Source organism: Meles meles, chromosome 5, assembly GCF_922984935.1.
Source record: "Meles meles chromosome 5, mMelMel3.1 paternal haplotype, whole genome shotgun sequence".
In the NCBI taxonomy this organism is placed as follows: domain Eukaryota; kingdom Metazoa; phylum Chordata; class Mammalia; order Carnivora; family Mustelidae; genus Meles; species Meles meles.
In genome coordinates, this window is record NC_060070.1 from 146,020,724 (window position 1) to 146,043,376 (window position 22,653).

General features: G+C 43.4%; 1 protein-coding gene across 5 annotated transcripts in view; it reads right to left on the reverse strand.

Annotated features, from left to right (window-relative positions):
- The window catches only part of MBOAT1 (membrane bound O-acyltransferase domain containing 1), a 250,232-nt gene that overhangs the window by 128,267 nt on the left and 99,312 nt on the right, over positions 1-22,653 (reverse strand). For 4 of the 5 annotated variants that reach the window (XM_046006674.1, XM_046006673.1, XM_046006677.1 and 1 more), the window contains one exon: positions 13,531-13,647. In XM_046006674.1, coding sequence (XP_045862630.1) covers positions 13,531-13,647 — 117 coding nt within the window. The remainder of the gene's footprint in view (positions 1-13,530; positions 13,648-22,653) is intronic. The other variant, XM_046006675.1, reaches the window with a different exon arrangement.

The following is a 22,653-nucleotide window of genomic DNA, read 5'->3' on the forward strand; positions in this document are numbered from 1 at the left end:
GCCAAAATCAAGAGTTTGGATGCTTAACTGATGGAGCCACCCAGTGCCCCCTTTTGTCTAAACGTCCGTTCCTTCAATGATGGTGTGGTTTTAAGATTTCATCCCATCCTAGTCCCCCTCCTCCTGATACATGACTCTTTGTCCCCGTCTCTGTGAAAACCATTTCAGAAAACTGAAAATAACCTTCTAGATGAGAAACGGCCAGTGCCGTGTAGATGGAAACTATCATCAGCTTTTTCTAGAAGTTAATTATATCCCTGCCATAAATGTACATTTAAAAGTAAATTTACATTAGGGGCGCCTGGGTGGCTCAGTGGGTTAGGCCGCTGCCTTCGGCTCAGGTCATGATCTCAGGATCCTGGGATCGAGTCCCGCATCAGGCTCTCTGCTCAGCGGGGAGCCTGCTTCCTCCTCTCTCTCTGCCTGCCTCTCTGTCTACTTGTGATCTCTGTCTGTCAAATAAATAAATAAAATAAAATTTAAAAAAAAAAATAATAAAATAAAAGTAAATTTACATTATTTCATTTGGTTCCTCAGTACAGAAGAGAGACCTAATATTACCTATTTCAGGAAATCAGATTTCAACTGAATATGAGTTAAGAATTTCTACTAAGATCCTTTCCCACACAAATAGCTGTCAGGCCCTGTCTCTCAATCCTTTATCAATGGACTTTTTGATCAAGTTTTCATTGTTTCTTTCTGTTGCAAGTGACAGAAATCCCATTTCAAGTATTCTTGCCCAACTGAAACAAACAGAAAACAGGGCAGAGATTCACTGTGTCACATAACTAATTAGTCAGATAACTGAAAAGTCCAAGAGTATTCACACTTCAAACACCTCCAGATCTCGGGTCTCAATGTTTTCAGGACTGGACTTCTGCCGTATCTAGGCTTCGTGTTTCTCTAGAATAGCCCCGTTTTTATGCAATGCTCCCCTTAAAATGGGAAGATGGCTGCCTGCAATTCAGGCTGAAAGTCTCACCCTTTCAGTAACCAGAGTGTTCTGTCCTCTTAACAGGAATCCCAGGACTGAGTCTCACTGGCCCACCTCAGGATGGGTCACTTGGTCTACCCTGAACCAAGCAAGGAATGCGCCACTCTGATTGTCCAGGCCTGTACCACGTGTCCATCCTCAGAGCTGGGACCGAATTCACTCCATCCTCCTTCAGACTGAAAGTTGAAGGTGAAGTAAAGGAAGAAAGTTGGGAAGGAGTAATTTCCCAAGAGAAAAAAAAAATAGTGTTCTCTTATCAAAAGAAGAGGCAATGGATATCAGACTTTTTTTGGTTTAGGATTCTATTTATTTATTTGAGAGAGAGAGAGACAATGAGGCAGGGAACACAAGCAGGGGGAGTGGGAGAGGGAGAAGTAGGCTTCCCGCCAAGCAGGGAGCCTGATGTGAGACTCGAACCCAGGACACTGGGATCATGACCTGAGCCAAAGGCAGACGCATAATGACTGAGCCCGCACCCCCCCCCCTCCCCCAGGAGCTCCTGGATATCAGACTTTTAATAAAAACAAATGCGTGGGGCATCTGGGTGGCTCAGTTGGTTAGGCGACTGCCTTCTGCTCAGGTCATGATCCTGGAGTCCCAGCATGGAGTCCCACCGGCATCAGGCTCCCTGCTCAGCGGAGAGTCTGCTTCTCCCTCTGACTGCCCCCCCACCCGTGTGCTTGCTCTCTTGCTCTCTCACACAAAATAAAATCTTTTTAAAAAAATGCCCACTTGAGCTCTAAATTTCAGATATAGTTATGTCTACTAAATTGAACCCATTTTTCTCATTCTAATGTTGATGGCCTTACCAGCTAGCTGCCGGTTTCGTTTACTCAAGCCCTTTGAGTTAATTTACTCATTGTAAAATGGAGGAGTGAAGGATGTGAAATAATCATTAAAGCTCCGTACCTCTCTTACTTCCCTCATTTCGTGATACATATGTTAAGTGAATGGAGGAAAACGAAACTTTAAAATGTAGTTTCCGATGAAAGCAATGACAAAATTAAAATTCCTGTGGCTTTAAGGTTTATCAAGTATGCTGGGTTCCTGGCAATCCCTAAATTAAATTCTAAAAATCTTCACTGTGCGCCTACTATCAATTAATCTGCAAGTTCTCCTCTAAACGGAAAAAGGCTCTTGGGATGTATTCAAGTTAGGAACACTGATTTCATAATTGCAAATGATCACCAAAAGGGGTAGAGGTTGGACGTGGGGGGTTTAAAGAAATAGTTTCAATTGCAGGCTCTGTTTAACTCAGATTTTTAAAAAGATATTCAGGGTGGAAGGAAGGAAGTAGGTGGAAGGAAGGAAGTAACCAAGCACAAATGAAATATGACATTGACCTACAAGAAATAACAGGAAGTCTAAAATCCAGAACGATCTGAGCCCTGCCATGAGAGATGCGGTATGCGGGAGAGAAGGAAAACCCGGGTGTCTGCATGCAGACAGAACTGGAGGCAAGACCATCTCTATACTCATTATTGGTTGGTTTCAGGAATTTGAGCGATTGGCTAAGCAATCTATGTCCTTATCTGTAAAATGGTTATAACGATTTTTTTTTCTCAAGAGAATGGGATTATATCAAACAAAGCTGCTAGCACCAAGAATCTCTCAATAGATTTCCCCTTCATCCAACAGGCCTGATGTTATGAACATTTTTATCAGTCACTTGTCAAAATCATGGGGACGTTCACTTGATTTCATAAAGGATATGAAACTGAAGGAATAGGAATTGGAGGAAAGTTAGAGGTCAGAAAGGTTTCCCAACCCTTGCTCTGTGATCTTTGGCATTTGTGAAATATTTGAATCTGTTTCCCCACTTAATAAAATTAAGAAGATCTTATTTGCCTATCTCTTAGACTACTGTGAAGAGCAAATTAGATCACTTTTGTGAAAGCATCTCTAGATGGAAAGCATCGTTGTATAAGTCAGTGGTCACCCAAGGGCCCCATGATGGGACGTACAATGATGCCCAGCACCTAGCGCTGCATTTAAGGGGCACCATTCCCTTCAGACACGCCACGGGTTCTACGTCTAGTGCAACATTTTTCTGACAGGTGGCAACAAAGCGTCCAGGGCTACAAAATCGATACATTGTAATAATTTTCCAACAGAGGAAAGTAAAGTGCCTTGAAAAGAGGTAGTCTCTTTTCTGACTTGCACAAAGCACGTTAGAGTGTGGCAGTGTCCACGTGGCTATTTATTACCATTAACTCCAAAAGACAGAATAAAACTAGTACATAGAAAGTGGGGAGAAGAGTGCAACAACGATTACGTGGAAAACAAAAACAGTGGAGTGAGCTCCCTGTCACTCAGGGTATTCAAGAAAAGGCTGACTCACTATGAATGAAGGATCTATTAGAAACCCTTAGAGGGCACATGGGTGGCTCAGTCGGTTCAGCCTCCAGCTCTTGATTTTGGCTCATGTCATGATCTCAGGGTCGTGAGATAGAGCCCCATATCTGGTTCTGTGCTCAGTGGGGAGTCTGCTTCTTGCCTTCTCCCTCTCCCTCTGCCCCTCACCCCTGCTCACGCTGCATGCTCTTTCTCTCTCAAATAAATAAATTAATATTTTAAAAAAAAGAAATCCCTAGTTCAAGTACAAGTTAGAAATTATCATTTCTACAGGAAAGAGAATTAACATTCACCAAGCATCCGCTACATGTGGGTATTTTGCCAAAGGTACACATATTGTCATCCTCCAGAATCCTGATAGAAGTCCCTCAAAGCTTGTGTCATTCCACCTGCTCTGAAGATGAGAAGGTCACGTAGCCTGCCAAAATTCATACAAAGCTCGAAGGCGGCAGAAAGGAAACTGCCAGACTCTATTATAGTTTTCTATTGTGGCAGTAACAAATTACCCTAAGCTTTGTGGCTTTAAACATCACATTTGTTTTTTAAAGATTTTATTTATTTTTTTGAGAACAAGAAGGAGAGAGCGAGCAAGAAAGAGAGTGAGCAGGGCCAGGGGAGGAGTAGAAGGAGATAGTTTTTATCTTACAATTCTGGAGCTCCGAAGTCCAAAATGAGTTTCACCAGGCTGAAATGAGAGCGTCAGCGGGGCAGCATTCCTCTCTGGAGTCTCTAGAAAATCTATCCTCTTGCCTTTTTAAAAAAAATTTTTTTATTTTTAATTATTTATTTATTTTTTATTTTATAATAATAATATATTATATAATATATATATTATATAATTATATATAAATATATATATAAATATATATAATATATATAAAATATATATAATAATAGTTTATTTTAGTTTTACTTTTTTTTTATATCCTCTTGCCCTTTCCATCTTCTAGAAGCTGCCCGCATTGGCCACTCTGTGGGTACCCTCCATCTTCAAAGCCGGCCGTAAGTGGTCAAGTCTTTTTCATATCACAACACTTCGACACAGATTCTTCTGACTCTGTATTTCAAAGGACCCTCATGATTCTCTTGAGCCCACCTGGATAACAGACTCTCAGGTCAGCTGATGAACACCCTTAATTCCACCTGCAACCTTAATGCACAGGCTTCGGGGATTAGGATGTGGCCAGTCTTTGGGGAGGCCATTATTCTACCCACACAGACGCCGAAGCCCACGCTCTTTTCTTTTCTCATGTCTTCGTGCTGACTCTCTGACATCTCCCTCAATTCTTTTTAAGAAAACTCTACCCCCAATGTGGGGCTCGAACTCACCACCCCGAGATCCAGAGTCACGAGCTCCACCAACTAAGCCAGCAGGGGTCCCCATCTTCCTCAATTCTCAGGAACCAACGTGTGTTGGAGAGGATGTGGAGAAAGGGGAAGCCTCCTATACTGTTGGTGGGAATGCAAGTTGGTGCAGCCACTTTGGAGAACAGTGTGGAGATTCCTCAAGAAATGACAAATAGAGCTTCCCTAGGACCCTGCAATTGCACTGCTGGGTATTTACCCCAAAGATACAGATGGGGTAAAAAGAAGGGCCATCTGTACCCCAATCCCCAATGAAGCTTATGGCAAATGTGGGGGGAAAACAAAGACACGGTTCCCACCGGTCAGCAGCTCCAGTGAACCTGGAGCAAGACTGACTCACACAAAGTCCAACAGGCAGTTCGGGTCTCTGGGGGACAAAGCCCCTAACAGCAGCCCAGCTCTAAGTCACCTTGCAAAATCTCCGATTCTTAGTTCTGTCACGGCTGTGCTCATAGAAGCACTTTCTAAATTCCTTGAATGCAAATGAGGAGGGCATGGAACTGACCGGGGCCTGGGCAGTGACTATCCCAAAGGCAGGGGAGAAAGGGGCTTGGCTGAGGACGGGGATGGGGGAAGCCCCGGAGACAGTGAGGACTGAGGGGCAGGAGGGCAGGGGGTTGACAGAGAGAGACTAAGGCAGGAGCAGAGAAGCAGCAACAGGTAAGTCAGGGGAAGAACCATTTCTTAGTAAAGACGCCTCACAGGCCGCCCAGAACCTAGAAGCTTTCTCATGCAATTTCAGACGAGAAGCCGGACCCCAGAATGCTTCTGTCTCAGTCATTGGGAGAATGGCAAGAGCAGAAAAGGGGAACACCCACGGGACCCGAAGCAGTCAGTCACCTTCTCAGTGAAGTCAGAAGTCAAAGAGGAGGACTGTTGTGGCTGAGGACAGAACAGAGAACGTTCCATGGGAGAGGCCACTGGAAAGAACTGGCCGCTGGGAGAGCCTGTCCGCACCGTCCTTGACAGCGAGCAACGACCATGGAAGAGGCCATATTGCCACACACGGCAGGGAGGCCCAAAGCCACAGGATGCCCGCGACACACTGCCACACTGGGTCACTCTAATGAAAGATTTGGGGACAAGGCACGGTCAACAGAAGCAAATGCAAATGTGTGGTGACTTAGGCTGGTGTGACTTATGAGGACTTCTAAATAAAATTTCGAAGACATTTTGGCCTACACCGCCAGAGACCTAACCAATTATCATATTTCTTTAAAAACAAAACAAAAGGGGTGCCTGGGTGGCTCAGTGGGTTAAAACCTCTGCCTCCGGCTCAGGTCATGATCCCAGGGTCCTGGGATGGAGGCCCACATCGGGCTCTCTGCTCAGCGGGGAGCCTGCTTCCTCCTCTCTCTCTCTCTGCCTGCCTCTCTGTCTACTTGAAATCTCTGTCTGTCAAATAAATAAATAAAAACTTAAAAAAAAAAAAAGTTAAAAAAAAAAAACAAAAAACAAAAAAAACCAAAATGCAGACTTGGGGGTCTTTGTGTCAGACCGGCAGCATGGCGGGCGTTGGAGACCAGGAATGAGCAAGGTTCTGCAGGGGCAGGACAGTGCTGGCAGGTGGCACGGTTTTCTTCCCTGTGCGAGAGACTGCAGGCAGGGAAGGTAATGAGCTGAGCAAGGGGAAGAAAATGTCAAGAAAAAGACTTCTCCTTCCCGGTTCTATGACACCGCAGAAAGCAGCCTCGAGAAAAATAAACGTAGTTGCAAACAAACATCCGGCTTCCCCAAACTATCTGTTTCCAGACCCAGACTCTGGTGGCGCCAGCTACCTGGTACACTGTCGGAGATAGGAAAAGGACTAATTTGCTCTGAAATGGTGTTCTTTGAATAAGTCTGCCATTTCGGGGCACCTGGGAGGCTCAGTGGGTTAAGCCTCTGCCTTCAGCTCAGGTCATGATTCCAGGGTCCTGAGATGAGTCCCCCATCGGGCTCTCTGCTCAGCAGGGAGCCTGCTTCCTCCTCTCTCCCTTCCTGCCTCTCTGCCTACTTGTGATCTCTGTCTGTCAAATAAATAAATAAAATCTTAAAAAAAAAAAAAGTCTGTCATTTCTATAGCTATGTACGTATTAATCGCAGGGGGTAGATAGACTATGAATAAATAGCATTTAAGGGGAGCATATATTCACTTAGTCACTAACGACTGCTCTAAATTACAGGGGAATTGTGAGGAAAATAATAACATTGATGCTCACTGGATATAGCTAAAAAGTTTTTTCAGTTAAAAAAAAAAAAGATAGATAGATAGAAAGAAAGAAAGAGAAATGGGGCACCTCCGTGGCTCAGCCAAGCACCTGACTCTTGATTTCGGCTTAGGTCACGGTCTCGGTGTGGTGAGAACCAGCCCCCCATCACGCTCTGTGCTCAAGCCAGAGGCTGCTTCTCTCCCTCTTCCTCTAGACACCCCTCCCGTCCCTCACACACACCCCTGCACTCTCTAGGTTGAAAAAAAAAAAAAAGGAAAGACAACAGCAACAAATATATTTCGTATCTGCCACTCTTGGTTTCCCTTCCGATAAGCTTCTGAATGTGGCCCAGGTTCAAAACCTGGCTGAGCTAACCCACCTTTTAAAATCCTTTAAACATTCAACATTCCTTATCACTGTGCTGCTGGAGGAGGAAATGCTTTCACATTCTTAACTTGCGCCACACCTGCCTAGAGAATGTTGCCTCTGTAGGTGCGGCCAAGACGGCACCTAAGTCTTGCGCGTGTTCCAGCCCAGTGAGAAGTCTGTGGCTGGAGAGCAAGTCTTTCCGTTCTCTGGAGCTTCTGGACTGGCTGAGCAGCACCCACCCACCCACCCACCCAACCCCGCTGACTCAGTGGGTTAAGCATGGGACTCTTGGATTCTGCTCAGGTCAGGATCTCAGGGTGGGTGAGATCAAGCCCTACACTGGGCTCGGTGCTCAGCATGGAGTCTGCGCAAATTCTCTCTCCCCACTGCTCACTCTCTCGAGCCCTCTAAAATAAATAAATCGTTAAAAAAAATAGATTAGTTGAACTACTGTTTCAAATGTAGGCTTCCGCCTCCTTGGATGAGGATTCAAGAGAGACTCCCCAGCCATTAAGAAATTGTCATTTCTTCTCCTTTCACTTTTTCACTCATTTCATTTCATGATCCACTTTTCTTAGAAGATCCCACCTATTCAAAATTTCAAGCCAATACTTGGATCACACATTCCCCCCAAATAATTTTTGTTTAGTGGTGTCTAGCTTTAAACCAAAGTTCATGACCTTGGCTGTACATCAGAATTACCTGGTTGCGGGGGGTGGGGGGGGGTGGGGGGGGGGGTGGGGGTGGTTTTTATAAATTACTGAGGTCAGGCTCTGTTGAAGGCCAGTTAAATCAAAATTTCCTGAGATGATCCCCAGCAAGACACAGACACGCTTATGATAAAATTTATATGGAAAGGCAAAGAACCTTGAACACTAAGGCAATTTTGAAAAAGAATAAAGTGGAAGGAATCACTTCTATGTGATATTAAAGTTTATATAGCTACAGTGATCAAGACAGCGGTAATGACAGAAGGATAGATACACAGACCAAGGGAACAGAAAAAAGGACCTAGAAAAGAGACCCACATAAATACACCCAACTAATTCTTGACAAAAATCGAAGAATAATTCAGTTGAGAAAGGACAGTGTTTCCAAGACATGGTGCTATAGCCATGGGACATGCATGGACAAGAAACAAATCTCAGATTAATCTCATAGCTTATACAGAAACTGACTCAAGATGGATCACAGATGTAAATATAAAATATGAAACTGTATATCTTTTAGAAAAAAAAAAAAGAGAGAGAGAAACTCTTGAGGACCCAGGTCTTGGTGAAGAGTTCCTAGACTTGATGCCAAAAGCAGGATCCAGAAAAGAAAAATTGAAAAATTGGGTCTCATTAAAATGAAAAACTTTTACTCTGTGAAAGACCCTCAGGAGAACAAAAAGACGAGTTACACACAGAGAGAATATTTGCAAACTGTATATCCGACAGAAGAAAATACCTAGAAAATATAAAGAAAACCTGGAAAATATGAAGAATTCTTATAAACTCATGGTAAATTTAAAATTTAAATTTAACAATCCAATTTAAAAATGGGCAAAAGTCATAAAGGGACATTTCGCCCAAGAGGATATACAGATGGTGAATAAGCACATGAAAATATGTTCGATATCATCAGCGATTAGGGAATTGCAAATTAAAACCAGAAATTACTACACACCTATCAGAATGGCTAATATAAAAAAAAATAGTGACACCACCAAATGCTGGCAAGGATGGGGAGAAACTGGGGTATTCATAATTTGCTGGTGGGAATGTAGAGCCACTCTGGAAAATAGTTTGACAGCTTCTTCTAAAACTAAACACACACTTGTTCTATGACCCAGCAACTCCACATTTGGTCATTTGTGCCAGAGAAATGAAAATTAAGGTTCACACAAAAACCCGTTACATGAATGTCTGCAGCAGCTTTATTCATAACAGCTGCAAACTGGAAACAACCCAAATACACCCCCAGTGGGTGGTTGGTTAAATAAGCTGTGGTATGTCCATACATGAACTACTGGGGAAGAAAGTGTTGTCACAGGCAACGATTTCTATGAACCTCAAGGGAATTATGCTAAGTGAAAAAAAGCCAATCTCAAAATGTTACATACTGCAGACCGCACGATCCCATTTACAACACACTCTGGAAATACCAAATTACAGAAAGGGAGATCGGATTGCTGGTTGCCAGGTGTTGGGGGGAGGGGGCATGGGCAAGGCTGGTGGGGAGGGCACCGCTGACTGTGGCGGTAATCACATGAATCTACACGTGATAAAATTGCCTAGAAACACACACATGTGCAAACATAGGTAAAACTGATAAAATCTGAAGAAACGTGGGGCGCCTGGGGCCTGTCAGTTAAGTGTCTGCCTTCAGCTCAAGATCATGACCTGAGATTGAGTCCCGCATTGGGCTCCCTGCTCCATGGGGAACTTGCTTCTCCCTCTGGCTCTGCCTCTCTCTGTCTCTCATGAATAAAATCTTGAAATAAATAAGTAAATAAATAAGGGGCGCCTGGATGGCTCAGTGGGTTAAAGCCTCTGCCTCTATCCCAGGGTCGTGGAATCAAGTCCCACATGGGGCTCTCTGCTCAGCAGGAAGCCTGCTTCCTCCACTCTCTCTCTCTGCCTGCCTCTCTGCCTGCTTGTGATCTCGCTCTCTGTCAAATAAATAAATAAAATCTTAAATAAATAAATAAATAAATCTGAATAAACTCAGCAGAGTGTCATTTTCTTGGAAGTGACATTGTTCTACGGTTATGCGAGCTTATCATGGGCGGAAACAAGGCAAAGGCTACATGGGACCTCCATGTACCTTTTTCCTTTTTTTTGCAATTTTTTGCAATTTGTAATTATCTCCAAGTAAAACTTTGTGTCAAGAAATAAATAAAAATACACTAATAAAATGCTGATGACCTGGGCCCTATTCCAGACCAATCAGATAAAAATCTCCTAGGGTAGGACAGGATGTCAATAGTTTTTAAACCCTTTCCAGATGATTCTAATGGCTGTGAGGGTTGAACCACTATTTCAAGAAAGCATAGATTTCAAAAAATAGGTAAATTAAAAAGATGATAACTTGCTTTGCTCAGAGTCTTTGCTCTAAAATACAAAATTGATTGCAAGCAGTCTTTCAAATAGACCTGTAAAGCACTCAAAAAGGCCAATTTATGCATTACCTTTTAGGGATATATATATATATGTATGCGTGTATGTATGTATGTTTGTTTGTATATAGTTCATGTGGAAGTCTGCGACCAGTGATAGGAAAGTACTACAACAAAGAAGAATAAATAATTTTTAAATAGATATGGATCTGCAAGTGAGCGTTGTCCTTGGGGGCGGCCTTCGGAAGTATTATCATCAAGATGGCAGCACTCAAAAGAGTATTCGAACCTGTTTGTTATAAAGCCCCAGATCGTGCCCACCATTTGCAGAACCTGGAGCAACAGTGCAAATTGAGACCCACATGCCATATGTCTAAATAATTAAGAGTTAGGAATCACACTTACAGTGAAATAAACTGTCCCATTCTTCTCATTTGACAAATACACCATCATAATTTTTTTAAAAGATTTTATTTATTTGACAGAGAATGAGATCACAAGTAGGCAGAGAAGCAGGCAGAGAGAGAGGGAGACGGAGGCTCCCCGCTGAGCAGAGAGCCCGATGCGGGGCTTCATCCCCGGACCCTGGGATCATGACCTGAGCTGAAGGCAGAGGCTTAACCCACTGAGCCACCCAAGGCACCCCCAAATACACCATCATAATAAAAGCAAAAACAAAAACAAAAACAAAAACCCTGTGTGTAAAGGCTTGGATTTCATAAGATTGAAAGCAATATTATCAAAGGCAACGGAGTTTAATTACTATCTTATAAGCTTGGATATTTTGCTGAGGGGTTGGCAAACTTGGGTGAGTAAAAAAATGAAAACATATAATCTATAAATTATTTCTTCCAGAAAACTTCTTTTTCCTTCCTATCAGTACGTTGTACTAATCAAGATTTTCACATCATTTGTGTTCTATTGATGGTAATGATTGGAAAGATGAAAAAATGAGGTAAATTTCTAATCAAAGAATATATATCATTTAAATGCACTTTCATAAAAATAGAAATTAAAGTAACAGTTAAGAATTTTAAAGATAAAATTATACATATATATATACACACACACACACACTTTCCAGAGAAGTCTTTTTTTTCCCCATGCTTTTAAAATCACCTTTTGATATGAATGGCAGATTATAAACTATAATTAGTGAAGACTAAAATTCGAAACAAATATTTGAAATTGAAATTATTTTTTGAGAGTTCCACTGAACATTAAATATTTATAAAAATACAGTTTCTCACAATTTTAGTCTTCAGTGTCCATTTGTAGCTACTACAAAGAATTAAGATCACACTTCATACGTATTACATGTAGACCTACCTAGATAATTAAAAGTAACATGAATTGTTTCATATTTAATGTTGCCAAAGGGCCCTCAGCCACCACTACAATTTTTGTGAACTGCCCTTTCCGTCACAAATCGTAACATGAAGAGAAGGGAGAAATGAAGCGTGGACACTAACTGGGAAATGGCAGTTCCCGAAGTAAGGAGCTATTGCATTCAGCGCTCCAAGAAAACATATTTAACCAGTTTATTAATCTAGCTCTTCTCTTAAAGGCACATCTACTGTTCCAACCAACTGGTTCCCTGAAGCAGTGTGGGCAGAAGCACTGACGTATACCTTTTGCTTCAAAGACATCAAGGGTATTGTACAGAAACTGCCAAGAAGTTGTTCCCTAGGGCCTGAATGGTATAAATGACAAGGACAGATGTTTCAAGGATAGGAGTTTCACCGCATCAACGCTGAGCACTAGACCCTGAGTGATAGAGATTCCATGTGTTTGTTCTTTTTTTTTTTTTAAGAATTTATTTATTTATTTGAGAGACAGAGAAAGTGAGAGCATGGTTAAGGAAAGGGAGAAGGAGAAGCAGACTCCCTGCTGAGCAGGGAGCCCCACGATGTGGGGCTCAATCCCAAGACCTTGAGATCATGACCTGAGCCGAAGGCAAAGGCTTACTTAAAGCACTGAGCCACCCAGGCATCCCTGTTCTTACTTTTAGTGTATGTGTGATATCTGCAGGACCCTCTAAATCATGGGCCCCATATCGGGGCTCCCCTTCCGGAGGACTAAGGGCATTACGACACTCATAGCATCATGTAAGCCTCATTTTATTGTTTCTATTTCAATTGTGCGAGTGACCCATTTGATTACTAACTTAATTTACTATTCTGGGCTCAAAGTCATTTTCATTCTAAAAATTAGGTCATGGTCTTTTACCATTGAAAAGATTTCCAAACAATATGCCAGCGACTCAAAAGGAGAATCTAAAACAATTTGAACAAGTGATTACATCCTGGAATACAGGTGCAAAGTCTCAAAGTGTTACAGAATTAAAATACTGATTTACGTATTACACACTGCATGTGTCATTAAAAAAAACAAAACAGGGGCGCCTGGGTGGCTCAGTGGGTTCAGCCTCTGCCTTCGGCTCAGGTCATGATCTCAGGGTCCTGGGATCGAGCCCCCGCATTAGGCTCTCTGCTCAGCAGGGAGCCTGCTTCCCCCTTTCTCTGCCTGCTGCTCTGCCTGCTTGTGATCTCTGTCTCTATCAAATAAATAAATAAAATCTTTAAAACAACAACAAAAACACTATCTCGAAAGCTCATGAGTGCCTGGCTACCACCGTGCGAAGGCGAGATGAGGCTCTGAAAGCTTTGGAGGAGATGTGGAGATCGGAAGGTTATTACAAACTGGGCTTGAGGGTAAAGAGAGGATAGCAGAGCTCAGAGAGCTCTATCCCCCAGACACTAAGCCCCAGAGAAGAGGGGCAGTGGGGGCCTCGGAGGGACCAAGTGCTCTTGTGGAGAGACGGATAAGCAGGTCAGATGGATGGACCACATCCTGCAGTGTCCGAACATGCTAGAAAACGCAGCCCTTCCCGTGGAAGGCAAGCTCAGGATAAGACAGATGAAATCCAGATTGGCAGAGACTGGGGCTGAGCTCACGGAGAGACCGACAGCCACGCTGGAAAAAGACGACTGATTCAGAAGCTGAACTGAAATGCATCACAGAGAGGCCTGCCGAAGTGCAGAACTGTGGGCCAGACTTTGCTGGACCTGTCTGAGCTGTGGCGTCTCCTCCCTCCCGGGCTCAGCTTCTCCCTGCACCTACCCCCTGCACCCCGCCACCTGCTAAAAACTGACCTTTGAACAGCAGCTGACCTTTACCTGGAAGGCTGCTCTGCTTCTCCTCTGCCGCTTGTCCCCAGTCATCTGTGTCATCCTTCCCAGAGCTCCAGCTAGAGTCTGAGCCGAACGCCCCTGGAAGTAACAGGTAAGGGGCTGTGAGCAGCAGAGAAGTATCTTTAAAAACACGTCATGCACACATTTTGCAAATACCTTTATTGATGCTGTTTGTAAAACGTTCTAGATCATTCTATGGTTCTTAAGCTGTCTCTCAGCACTTTCCGAATTTAAGAAGGTAACTTTTCCACCTCATGCATGTTGGCCCCTTTCTTCTTTTCAGAGCTGAACCCAGAAACGCCATTGTCGTATCGGCACCATCCGAACCAGAAGATAATTCCAGAAGGAGTGTGCACGTCCCCAGAAGTAAAATCCCCAGGCTGAAGGCCTCCGGGGGCAAGTTTTTCAGTTGTTGGTCATCTTCCAGAATGAAGGTCACCTCCAAGAGACTCTGCCAAAACCAATCCCCATAGCTTCAACTTCCTGGAAACTTATTTATTTAGTTTGGGTTCTGTTCACAGCACATCAAAGGCCAGGGAATTCTGCCTGCATCATTTAGAAGGGGATAAGCCCAGTTTCTGCCGGGGCACTAGCCAAGAACACCCAGCCCAGGACTTCACTGCGGAGAACAAGGGTCACCATGCTTGGCTGCTGTTCTCATGTTGGGCTCCCGCAAGTAGTCCAAACACATAAAACAAAGTAGAACATAAGTTTTAATGGTAAAATAGGGTCAGGGGACACTGGATTAAATCGAGTTTTTAAAATTTCTATTTTTTGTTTTAAAGATTTAATTTATTCATTTGACAGACAGAGATCACAAGTAGGCAGGGAGGCAGGCAGAGAGAGAGGAGGAAGCAGGCTCCCTGCCGAGCAGAGAGCCCGATGTGGGACTCGATCCCAGGACTCCGGGATCATGACCTGAGCTGAAGGCAGAGGCCTTAACCCACTGAGCCACCCAGGCGCCCCCAAAATTTCTTTTTTTTAACCAGATATTGCAACACTTATACTATGCTAAGTTACTGTATGAATCTCCAATAAAGAAAAATATTCACCACCCTCCAGAACTTGTTTGACGCCACCCCCACTTTTTTTCTTTTACAAATATCTCTCCTGATGAATGGTCTCTGGAACTCATTTTAGGAAGTACAACTTAACATGATATGATGGAAACAGCACACGTGCATTTCCCCCCCCAACCCCCCACATGACAGCTTTTCCTTTTTTGCGGTGCCTCATTAATTGCAATTACCATTGCCTGTGAAATTTGGGATCGACTTCTTTCCAGTCTGCTTTTCATCACTGTTCCAGTTGTGGTTTTGAGCTCCTACGGCTCTGTTCCATGTAATATCAGTACGACACCTTCCTTCTAAATTTCAAGTTTTTCCATACCTCCAGACCTGCCCCTTAAGGTGTCCTTTTTCTTTTTTTCAAAGAATTTCGGTGTTACATACAACGGTCAAATGAACACACTGCACCCCACGATGGTTACATCGTGCATGTAAAATCAGTTCAAACTGCGTGCACCCCGTGACCGATCAGACAGATGATGCAGTTATTTGTAATATTAGATGACTCCTACGTCCATGACAACACAACAGTGTTGCGTTGTGTGATGCTACGATTCAGGTGCAGTACAGATGGGCCCAAAATGGTGGGCTTGTATGTCATGGGAAAATAGTTTACACTGCTTTGGGTTTTGTTGTTGGTTTTTTTTTTTTTTTTTAAGTTAAAATGAAAATGAATTAAAATGAAATAAAATGAAAAATACACTTTGTCAGTTACCCTACCTTCATGCCAAGGGCACAGCAGCCACACAGGGCTAATTGCTACCATACCGGGTGGTGGGTCAAGGGAGACAGTCCCAGGGGTGCGTCTCAAAGGCTAAGGGCGACCTGCACACCTTGTACACGCTGCTGTAGACACGCGGCTTAACTTTTTTTTTAAGTTAATATAAAAACATTTATTTCCATCTTCTCTGGAAGACTCATTTACAAATAAGTTAATGAAAACCCTGTTATTATATCAAGATGTAACAGGAGCCTAGTGTTTTGTTGTTTCAGGATGGAGAGCATTCTGCTAAGTCCACCAGGTGAATGTCTACAGCTCCATACAGGGAGCGTAGCCCATTGAGGACTTTTTCTTGAATGGTGTCAACTTGCTCAGAAGGACAGTAATCATCCAGACTTGACCTTGCAATTGTCACGAGAGTAGGTTTTGGTAAATTTCTCAGTAAATAATATACAGACTGAATAAGATACTCGATTTCTTGTTCTGTGCTGATATGGTGAGGAAGTTCGGAGTAATCACAGGTTAGACCAGCCTGGTGAACCATTTCATAGTCTGGTATTTCCATCCGTTTTTTCAAACTCTATACAAGTGGAATTAGTGATTCCATTCCAGGGTTTGACCCATTTCTGTACAGTTTCTTCATCATCACCGTCACACAAATCAGCAAAAGCAGCTGCTAAATCTTCTAACTGATGAATTCGAGCATCAACACAATCTACCCTGTCAGGTTGGTACCAGGTTTTTTAAACTGGTACAACTCTTGTAAGATTTTGTACTGTTCCTGAGTGAACATTTCTTTGAAGGGATTCTTGACTGAAAAAAAATCCAATCACGTTTTACATGATGATGGGCAAAGTCTCCAAGGACATATGAGAACACAGGATCCAGAGGGACTGACTTGGAGAGGAGGGAGGGCATCTTACTCTAACCCTAAGCTGCCACCAAGCCCTTCTACTGCATCGTCCTATACCCCACCCCCTGCATCTCTAAAGAAAGTCCCTAAAGTAAGAGTTAAGTCTCCGAAGATGAGCATGAAGAAAGGGGAGGTGGTCTGGGGTATCTGAAGAGAGAGTAACCTGTGACAACAGACAGATCTGGGCTCAAATTCTGATTCTACCGTGTACTAAGTGACTGTTGTCAGGTTCCCTAAACTTCCGAAACTATTCCCTTATAATCACAATAGGGAAGAAACTTTTTAACTTAAAGAATGGTATAAGAGTTCAATGAAATAATGCACACAAGGAGAAGCTTAGCTGAGTCACTGTCCCATCAGAAGCCCCCAGTCTCAGGGCATCTGAGATGGTTAAACACCCGATTATTGATTTAGGTTCCAGTCGTGATCTCCAGGTAGTGAGATGGAGACCCATGTCCGGGTCTGCCCTGGGCTCCGCACTGGATGTGCAGACTGCTGAGGGTTTTCTCTCTTCCTCTCTCTCCCTTTGGCCTTCCCCCACCCTCCCTCACCCTCTCTAAAGGAAAGAAAGAAAAAAAAAGCACCCAGTCTCTCACATTAGATATTAGGAACACTCCTCACCTAGTTTACAGATTTGCCTTAAACTCTATCCGGTAGCTGTGAGGACCCCCAAGCCCGCCTACAATACATTCTATTCAGCAAACTGTCAAGTCACGGGAAACTAGTGTTGGACAGAGAACATCCTGGAAGAGTCGGACACTTTCTGAAGTGCTTTCCCTTAACACCATCCTTTCAGGTAAGGCAGGCTTCAGCTAAATCTGCCTTCTCCCCAAAGCCAAACTCTGAGACAGAAGGAGACTGCTCTAAGTAGAAGATGATCAGATGTCCTAGTTTGGTATCATACACGTCTTATTTCCCTGTATCTCTGAAAATCGAAACTCAACGGATGTGACATTTCAGAGTAATTAAGAAGTTTTTGTGGGTAGGACACTTTTCTTAGACCCTTGGAAAGGCATGTTTTGGTTCTCTGGTCACCAGATCCCCCCAGACGGGCCCTAGCAGCACCGAGCAGTGAGAAAACCTGCTCTGAGGAGGGAGGACCCGCATCCCCCCTGCCCCGCCCCCACCACACCCCTGCCTCCAGCCCCACCACCAGGAAGAGATGTTCTCGCCGCTCCAAATTTTCCACTCCTTCTACCTGTTGCTTTCCCTACTGCCACTGATGGGTTGGAAGTTCTAGTCACTTTACACTGCCACTTTTGTGGTGTCATTCCTCCAGCGGTGAATCAAAACACCCATGTCAGAGTGGGCATGCAGAATGATTTGATGACTTATAAAAATGATCAAGTCTTCCTAAAGCCTGTGGGCAGGTGTTTTATTGTGAGGCGTTTCAAACAGACGACAAAGGAGGGAGAACAAAGTAACAGGCTCTTAGTCACCTACCTCCATTGTGACTGTTCTCACTTTCCCGTGTTTACTTGAGACGTTTCTCAGGAAATACAATATCACAGATAAAGTCCTCCTTACGCTTTTTCTTGAAGTTGCAGTTATTGTGACTATTCTTTTAACTTTTTAAAAAATTTTCATTTATTTAAGAGAGAGAAAGAGAGCATGAGTGAGGGTGGGGAAAGGCAGAGGGAGCCCGATGTGGGGCTCGATCCCAGGACCCTGAGATCATGACCTGAGCCGAAGGCAGACACTTAACCGGGCCTCCCAGATACCCTTTAACTTTGAACTTAAATAGCAGGTTATGTGCACGAGAATAATACATCTAAAGACAGCCTTCAAAGACTGAGTAATAACTTTCTCCTGTTGCTATGGGCTTTAACCGAGTTAGTCTTAGAGCCTGCTTCCCTTCTCTTGTACAGTGCATTTCTTTTTCATTTTTCCCAAGAATCTCAAAACCAGAATTAGAATTTGCACTATCAGGTTGTGAACAAAAAAAGATCTAAATTTGCTTTGAAATTCTTACCTGCCTTTAGTCTAAGTAATTTAACTTAAAAATGCCCTAAGACATCATGAAGATCTTGTGTAATTTCACAAGATACTTGATTTCATATATATACTTATATATATATGTATTTCTATACATATATATTCTTAAAGATTTTATTTTTAAGTAATCATTATACTCAATTACTCACTACATGGGGCTCAAACCCACAACCATGAGATCAAGAGTCATGTGTCCCCCAAATGTTTATAGCAGCAATGTCCACAGTAGCCAAACTATGGAAAGAGCCTAGATCTCCATGAACAGATGAACGGATAGAGAAGATGTGGTATGTCCATACACATGCGCATGCAAAGACAAACGCACACACAGGAATACTATGCAGCCATCAAAAATCCAAAATCTTGCCATTTAGAATGACGTGGATGGAACTAGAGGGTGTTATGCTAAACTAAATAAGTCAATCAGAAAAAGATAATTATCATATGATCTCTCTGATATGAGGAATTTGAGAGGCGGAGGGAGGGGTAGTGGGGGGTAGGTAGGGAAAAAATGAAACAAGATGGGACCGGAGAGGGAGACAAACTATAAGAGACTCTTAATCTCAAGAAACAAACTGAGGGTTGCTGGGGGGAGTGGGGGAGGGAGAGGGTGGGGGGTTATGGACACTGGGGAGGGTATGTGCTATGGTAAGTGCTGTGAAGTGTGTAAGCCTGATGATTCACAGACCTGTACTCCTGAAACAAATAATACATTTTACATTAATTTTTTAAAAAAGAGTCACATGCCTTACTGACTGAGCCGGACAGGTACCCCTGATTCTACATTCCCCCCCCCCATAGAATAGCCATTTAGGGTTGCAAATATCTAAGCAAAAATAACAGTGTGGGGGCACCTGGGTGGCTCAGCCGGTTAAGTGGCTGTCTTCGGCTCAGATAATGATGTCAGGGTCCTGGGATTGAGCCCCACACTCGAGCTCCATGCTCAGTGGGGAGTTTGCTTCTCCCTCTCCTTCCCCCAGCTCATGCTCTAACTCTCTCTCTCAAATAAATAAATAAAAATCTTAAAAAAATAAAAATAAGTGTGGCTCTTGCCCAGTTGAATCTCTTCCTCATTCCACTGACTTCCAGTTCCACTGACTTTTTATTCATTTCCATAAAAATCTGAATGTTTATTTATGTACCAATTCATTCAAATTTATGTAACTCAGGGTAAGAGCCCAGCAAATGTAATGACTGTACATTTTTAGTTGTTCACTTGATTTTCGTTAGCATATAAAATGTTTACATCTTTGAAGCCTGACTGTCTAGAAATTTAGCAGCTTTTATTTTCTAAGGACCCATTTGGAAAATCCAAATTTTCTCATCTTCCCCTAAGTTCATTATTTCAAATTATTCTCAGATATAAAGCATTTACACCCATTCTCAGAGAAAATCTCCATGAGCATGTGCCCTCTTTCCCCACCTACAGGCCAAAGAGTGAAACAACTCGTAGTCTTTGCAAGATACTTTCTTTCTCCCAAGAATGCTTTAACATTCCAAACGGTATCAAATTATCTTATTTTCCTCCAACACCGGAATGCCTGTAACCCTTTATACTTCTGATAATTTGTTGTTACATTCTGTCTTATACTGTAGTTATTTGGGAGCAAGTCCTATATCCCCTTTCAGACACTGGCTGTCTTTTTTTTTTTTTTTTTTTTAATTTTTTATTTCTTTGACAGAGAGAAATCAGAACTAGGCAGAGAGGCAGGCAGAGAGAGAGGAGGAAGCAGGCTCCCTGCCAAGCAGAGAGCCCGATGCGGGGCTCGATCCCAGGACCCCGGGACCATGACCTGAGCCGAAGGCAGAGGCCCTAACCCACTGAGCCACCCAGGCGCCCCGACACTGGCTGTCTTAAGAGGCAGGTCTGTATGTTACTAGTGCATCTTTCATAACTTTTAACTCCATGTGTTTACACCGAGAAGAGTGAAGGAAGGAACAAATGATCAAGTAGACAAACATATCAATTTGGAGACAGACTCATTCATCCTCACTTGGTCTTGGTTATACAAGAAAAGATGACAATGAGAAGAAAATGCTCCCAGCAGCATATGGGGACAGAAATGTGGTGCAAGTATGGTGGGAATGTGGAAAGATTGTGACCTTGAGGATAGATTTTGCTTTTCCAATCCTGGCTCTGTCACTAGGTAGTTGGGAAATTGTTGCTTAAGTGACATTTTCTCTTAGCCTTGCTTTCTCTGTCTCTAAAAACAATAATGGATATTTTACAAAGATGTGGGAATACCAGCAGTGCCTTGTTCTCATAATAAATAATAACTATCACGATTGTTCCTGGAGAAGGCATCGCACAGAGAAAGATGAAAGATCCGGGGCTCCTGGGTGGCTCAGTGGTTAGACATCCAACTCTTGGTTGCAGCTCAGAGTTGTGAGATCGAGCCCTGCGTCGGGCTCTCCCCTCAGCACAGAGTCTGCTTGAGATTCTCCCTCCCCGTCTCCCTCTGCTCCTCCCTCTGCTCATGTGCATGCACTCACGCTCTCAAATCAATAAATAAATTTTTTTAAAGATTTTATTTATTTATTTGACAGACAGAGATCACAAGTAGGCAGAGAGGCAGGCAGAGAGAGAGGAGGAAGCAGGCTCCCTGCTGAGCAGAGAGCCCGATGCGGGGTTTGATCCCAGGACCCTGGGATCATGACCTGAGCCGAAAGCAGAGGCTTTAACCCACTGAGCCACCCAGGCGCCCTAAGTAAATAAATTCTTTAAAAAAAAAAAAAAGAAAGAAAGAAAGATCAGACTCAAGATCTGGCTCTACCACAGGCTGAATAAGTCATTCACCCTCTCTGAGACCCCTTTTCCTCGTTAGTGAGACTGAAAAGTTTTATGTACCATCTTTGAGGTCTCTGTGACTTGGAGAGTTAATGTTTAATACATCGACTCATGATAGCTGGGTTAACGGAACTCCATAATTTCCTTTTTTTCAAAAAAAAAAAAAAGCAACACAGGGGCGCCTGGGTGGCTCAGTGGGTTAAAGCCTCTGCCTTCGGCTCAGGTCATGATCCCAGGGTCCTGGGATCGAGCCCCGCATCGGGCTCTCTGCTGAGCGGGGACCCTGCTTCCCCCTCTCTCTCTGCCTGCCTCTCTTGTGATGTCTGTCTGTCAAATAAATAAAGTCTTTTTTTTTTAAAGCAACACATTTGGCAAATTTATAATAACTACAACTTCTAAGTTTTGTTGCTGCCATGACAAAAATAAGGATCTGACCTTAAAAAAAAAAGCATCTCTCAGAAAAGAGCACTTAATTGCCTTTATATCTGACACCATCCACTGAGCATATTTTTGCTTCCACGTATTTTTGCTGAATGAATAGATGCATAAGGCCTTAGTGGGTGTTTGCCAAAAGTTCCACGACCAATAATACATATTCTCTACTTTACAGACACTCAGCTTAGCTTTTTTTTTTTTTTCCTCTCCCAAAACTGGCTTTGAGTCACTCATGGGATTCATAACTTAAAAAACAGGTTGAACCTGAAATTGCCCCAGCAGGAAATGAGCGAAGGAGCAAGGTACAACTGGAAGGGAGATGCCCCCTCTCAAAAAAAAAAAAAAAAAAGAAAGAAAGAAAAAAAAAAGACAGTTCTTCTTTTCCTTTTCTAGTTCCCAAGACAAAACAAGAAAATGCCAACAAGTAGCTTCATTCTCATCTCTCTGATGGCATTGGTTGAAGTAGTAAAATCAAATGCGGGGAACAGAGACCACATCTCCAGGATCCACAAGGCCCAGGTTTCCAGGTAGGGCTGGCCTCCCCTCTTCACTTCTCTCACCACCGGGAGTCCCTCGGAGGGAGGGAGGCGGAGGGGGTGAATCAACATTCTGTGGGCAAAGGGGCACCGACCGGGATTCAGGAGATCGAGGTCAAGTCTTGACCCCCAAAGAAACTGTTGATGGCAGATGGGAAGACACCAAGGGCCAGAGCTAAGAGACTATGGGACAGAGGTGAGGTGACACAGGGCGTGTGGCAGAGGACCAAGACGTGCAGGCGACACGGGAAGGGAGGCCGGACGTAAGGAGTCCATGCCTTTGCTTGTTGTAGAAAGTTTGCCGTGTTAAGAAGTATCCAAATGCGGGGCGCCTGGGTGGCTCAGTGGGTTAGGCCGCTGCCTTCGGCTCAGGTCATGATCTCAGGATCCTGGGATCGAGTCCCGCATCAGGCTCTCTGCTCAGCGGGGAGCCTGCTTCCTCCTCTCTCTCTGCCTGCCTCTCTGTCTACTTGTGATCTCTGTCTGTCAAATAAATAAATAAAATAAAATTTTAAAAAAATAAGTATCCAAATGCCAGAGGAGAGTTTCAGTTCTCCGCTTTCGATATCCTCTCTACGGCCCCAACTTCCAGTAATATCTGGAAACTACTTGGCTATTTTCCCATGAGT